This window comes from Plasmodium gallinaceum, assembly GCF_900005855.1.
Source record: "Plasmodium gallinaceum strain 8A genome assembly, contig: PGAL8A_v1_102, whole genome shotgun sequence".
NCBI classification, from domain to species: domain Eukaryota; phylum Apicomplexa; class Aconoidasida; order Haemosporida; family Plasmodiidae; genus Plasmodium; species Plasmodium gallinaceum.
Genome location: NW_021628314.1, coordinates 22,832 through 28,376, shown reverse-complemented (window position 1 = coordinate 28,376; position 5,545 = coordinate 22,832). Strand labels below are relative to the sequence as shown.

At 22.3% G+C, this 5,545-nt stretch overlaps 1 pseudogene across 1 annotated transcript; it reads left to right on the top strand.

The window, feature by feature from the left end:
• Positions 1–5,338, top strand: PGAL8A_00377000 (annotated as a pseudogene; the record flags this gene model as incomplete). The annotated part of the gene is given in 4 exon segments: positions 1–1,479; positions 1,481–1,641; positions 1,644–1,911; positions 1,913–5,338. Coding segments are annotated over 4 exon segments (5,334 nt in total), but the record flags the coding sequence as incomplete, so codon positions are not given.
• Positions 5,339–5,545: the final 207 nt, after the last annotated feature.

Below are 5,545 nucleotides of genomic sequence, written 5' to 3'. Positions count from 1 at the left end.
GAAAAAATAAAACAAATTAATGATATTGAAGAAAGATCAAATAAAATTTTGGACAAATCTAAGGATTTAAAAAACAAAGTTGGTAATGCTCCTAACTTACAAAGTGTAAAAACATTTTCAAAAGATATATCGGATCAAAATATTAATTTAAACAATATTACGGACGAAATAAATAAAATAAAATTAGTAATCACTACATTAGATGCGGAAGTTGATAACATAATTAATATACAAAATGACGAAATAATAAATTTAGTTTATAATATTATATTCAAATTAAATAAAGAAATAAATGAGGAGGTACAAAGAAATTTGGAAGTACTAGAAGGAACACAAAATAATATAAAAAGTTATAACTTTGAAGATGATATGAAAAAAATTGAAAAAGAAAATAATAGAGAAACACTTAGAACAACAATACAAGCCATAAATAATATCATGAATCAAATTGAGGCAAATAAAAATAAATTCATAGGTATGAGAAACGAATCTAATGGGCATGTTGATGCATCAAATAACCAAAAAAACAGTGAAGAAGACTCAAAAGAAAAAAAAAAAAGCATAAAAAAAATATATGAAAAGGTGAAACAAATATATGAAAGACTAAATACTGTAAAGGAAGAGTCACAAATTTCACTAATAGACATAAATGAAAAAATATTAGACTATAAAAAAATATTAATACGTGATGCTATATCCCAAATAACTGATAAAAAAAAAAAAGCTGAAGAAGATATAGCAACTATTGAGTTATTTAAAAAAAAAATTGAACAATTAAAAGAAAATACCGGAAATATATCAGAAAGTGAATTAAAAAGCTTTAATTATGAAGATTACGTTAATAGTAAAATATTAATACGTGATGCTATATCCCAAATAACTGATAAAAAAAAAAGAGCTGAAGAAGACATAGCAACTATTGAGTTATTTAAAAAAAAAATTGAACAGTTAAAAGAAAATACCGGAGATATATCAGAAAGTGAATTAAAAAGCTTTAATTATGAACATTACGTTAATAGTGCCAAAGATAGTAATAGTAGAATACAAATATTAGAACAAGAAGCTATTTCAATAAATAAAAAATTGTCCAGCATTACATCAGAAGATGACATTAATCGTATCAAAATAGATACTGAACAAAAATTGAAAAATTCTGAAAAAGAAAAATGTGACATAAACCATGCATTAAGTGAAATTAAAAATATGGAAAAATTGTTAATGTCAACAAAATTTAGTAGTATTATGGAAGACATAGAAAAAAATACTAAAAAAACTAAGCAAGAAAAAGAAAATGTAAAAGAGCAATTTACATTATCAGAAGGTACAAAGGGAGAGATAACAACTGATTTTAAAAAAGCAGAAGAATTAAGAGATTTACTTATGAGTACTTCTGATGAAAATTCTATTGATAGGCATATAGATGATATTAAAATAATTAAGGATCGTATCGAAGCTTATGGAAGACATAGAAAAAAATACTAAAAAAACTAAGCAAGAAAAAGAAAATGTAAAAGAGCAATTTACATTATCAGAAGGTACAAAGGGAGAGATAACAACTGATTTTAAAAAAGCAGAAGAATTAAGAGATTTACTTATGAGTACTTCTGATGAAAATTCTATTGATAGGCATATAGATGAAAAATAAATGAGGTTTTAATAGTAGCTGAACAACATAAAGAAGCTTCTAAACTGTATTACCATAACACAAAAAGAGGAAAAAATAAAATAGATTATTTAAAAAATCATGATCAATATGAAGAAAAAAAAATAACAGAAAATGTAATAAATCAGATAAATAATTATGTAAATGAATCTGAAAGTTACTTTAATGAAGCAGATATGTATTCACAAAGAACTACCAAAAATTATGAACTATTATCACCTTATAAAGAAAATATGGATAATCTTTTAAATGGCTGAACAACATAAAGAAGCTTCTAAACTGTATTACCATAACACAAAAAGAGGAAAAAATAAAATAGATTATTTAAAAAATCATGATCAACATGAAGAAAAAAAAATAACAGAAAATGTAATAAATCAGGTAAATATTTATGTAAATGAATCTGAAAGTTACTTTAATGAAGCAGATATGTATTCACAAGGAACTACCAAAAACTATGAACTATTATCACCTTATAAAGAAAATATGGATAATCTGTTAAATGAATCTTTGATTATAGCAGAAAAAATAAAAATTGAAATGAAAAAAAAAAATTTAAATGATATAAGAAAACAAATTCAAGATGATTATTACAATATTCAAAGACTAATAGAAAAATTAAAAGAGAAATTAAATATGTTGAAAGGAACAGATTCTAATATAAAAGAAAAAGAAGAAGCTAATAATGAAAAATCTAAAGATGTATTATCTCGAATACAAATTATAAGAACAAATGTTACTAACGATCTATTTGAAATAGAAATGATAAAACAGAATGCTCTTGATATATTCAATGATTCTGAAATTGATGTAGAATCAATGTCAATAAAATATGAAACAAATGAAGAAAATTTATTAGATAAGTTAAGAATAGAACAAAGAAATTTAAAAAATATTACGGAAATTTTAAAAAAATTTGAAGATCTAAAAATTATTTTGAGAAATGAAATAAATAGATTAAAAACTATAGATACTAGGGCTAACGGTATGGAAAGTGAAATGAAAATACTTAAAAAAAAATATGAAGAAGGGATATTAGAAGAAATAAAGAAAATAGCTGACAAAGAGAAACATAGTATTACATCCATAAAAAAATCAGTAAATTTAAATATAGAAACTTCTGTCTCATTTTTTTTAAATTCCTTATTAAAAGAAAATGATATCACAAAAAAACATGAAGCTTCTAAAAGAAAAATGAATGAAATAAGTGATGCGTTTGATAAATCATATAATGCAATAGAAAATTATATGCTAAATATTTTAGAAAATTCTACAACATATGAAAAAGCGAAAGAGCAAAAAGAAAGAGCAAAAACAGAAAAAGAAAATCTCATTGAAAAAAGGAAGGAAATGAAAAATTTGTTAGATAATATTAAGGAGACTAATAAAAACGAGACTATGAAGTTAATATCTTACTTGAAGGAAGAGTTAAACAAAATAAATGAAAAATCTAAGGAAGAGTATTTAGGTGTTAAAAATAATCTAGATGATATTAAAATTATTGGTGAAAATATTAAAAATATAGATGATCCAGTTACTGCACTGAGTGAATTAAATATAGCGAAAAATAAAGACAATGAAATAAAAACAAGAAAAGATAGATATTCCTTTTACAAAAGTGAGGTAGATGTAATTTATAATGGAATCGTTGAAGCAGTAAATTTTCTAAACACATTTATTGAAACAGAATCAAGACACCAAGAGATCATAAATGATATGAAAGAGATTATTGAGAGCATGTTAAAATTTTTAGATGACATAAATAAAAAAGAAAAAGAAAGTGAACTCATCATTATCGAAGCTAGTTTAATTTATGAACAAATTAAATTTAAGGATGAACTTAAGAAAAAAATTAAAGAAGAAAATAACGAAGCCGATAATATTTTGTCTAAAATACAAGAAGTTTATGAGAAGATTAAAAAAATAAAGGAAATAAATGTTGATATTGAAAAATATAATGAAACTTTAACAGACCACAAAAACAATCATGATTTTAAAGAATTAATGGATTCATATAAAGAAAAATTAAGTAGAATGAAAAACAAATTAGAAATAGACACAATAAAAAGTGAAATTCATAATATTAAAGATTCCTTAAATAATTTAGAAGAAAGTCTTGGAAAGTTACAAAAAGATACATCTGCCACTACATATCTAGAAAAAATAGAGCATGACATTGATGTAATAACGAATAAATTAAATAACACACATGAAAATATTTCAGAAATTAATACTTCTTTTGATGAATTATTAGAATTAGGACAAAATTGCAGATTATCTTTAAAATCTTTAATTGTTACAATAATTAATGTTGAAATATCAGAAGGTATATTATTTATTCAAAAAAAAGAAAAAGACGCTACTTCACATGTTGAATATATCAAAAATAGTTATGATGCACTAACTAAAGATATTAATACATTAAATAATGATTATGCTCAAAATATCATAAGAGATTATAAATCAGAATATGTTCAGAAATCACAGCAATATTTGGATGAATTTAAAAAAAAAGAACAAGAAACTATGGGTACAATTGATGATATAAAAAAAGAACTTTCATCATTTAATGAAATAAATGATACAGAGAATACAAATGAAAAATTACAAAAGATAAAACACCTTCATGAAAAATTCAAAAATGAAATAAAAGATATAAATAATATTTACAATAATATTTGCAATATTAAATTAAAAGAAATAGAAAGCATTTCTAAAAAATTTCTTGAGATAGCTGATTCGCATAAAAATATGATAAATGATCAAAAGCAAATTCTACTAGAGTACAGTAAGAACCTAAAGAGAATTGAAGATTATTTATCAAAAAAAGAACAAGAATTAATACTTATAAAGCCTAGTGATGAAGAAGAGGTTATACAAGAAACTAATAAAATTTTTGAAGGTATTACGAATAATATCAAAGAATTAAGCACTTTAGAAAATGAAAATAATAATAAAAAAAAAAATATGGTCATATATACAGAGAAAATTTTATATTTAACAGAAAGATCAAAATCTATTTTAAAAGATTTAGAATTATATCAATATGAAAAAGATAATAATCTATCAGAAAATGAAAATGAGGAACTACTAAATAAAGTAATTGAATATAAAGAAACAATTAAAAAAGAAAATATTGAATTAAAAAATGAATTTTCAATTATATTAAATAATGTAGAACAAAATAAAGAAATTGTACTTTCCAACGAAAAAATTATTCTTTCAATTAATGATATTTTAAAAAAATTAAATAAAATAAAAGGAGAATTTGAAAAAGAATTAATCAAAATAGAAAAGAAAAATCAACTAAAAAAAGAAATATCAAATGAAGATAGAAGAATAATAAATCAAGATAAAATACAGCAATTAAATTATAAAAGTATATCAACACCTAGCAATACTAAAAGTAATTCTCAATATGATAAAGATAAACAGAAATCAGGAAAAAAAAATGAATCTAATAATCCAATAACAAAATTAGCAGGAGGTATATTAGGTAGCTTGCTAGCATTTTCTTTTGCCTATTTAGTTATTTTCTTTAAAAATAAAAATAAGGAAGATGATATTGAAACAAGTGATACTGCTAGAGAATTTGAAGATGGAAATTCATTAAGTTATGAAAATACGAATGAAGAAGTTATTGAAGTATCCTTTTTTAGAGGTGAAAGCCTTTAGTAGGGAAATTGAGGCCTATTTTTCATCTTTAAATTATTCTAATCTTTAATTATTTTTTTTTGTATATTTACATTCATTTTATGCAATATATGTTGGATTTTGCTCTTGTTTTCTTTCTACTATTATATATGTAAAATTTTTCATTTCTTTTTTTATTCTAATATTGGTCTATAAATAGTAATACTGGCTTGTTTTAAATTATATTTA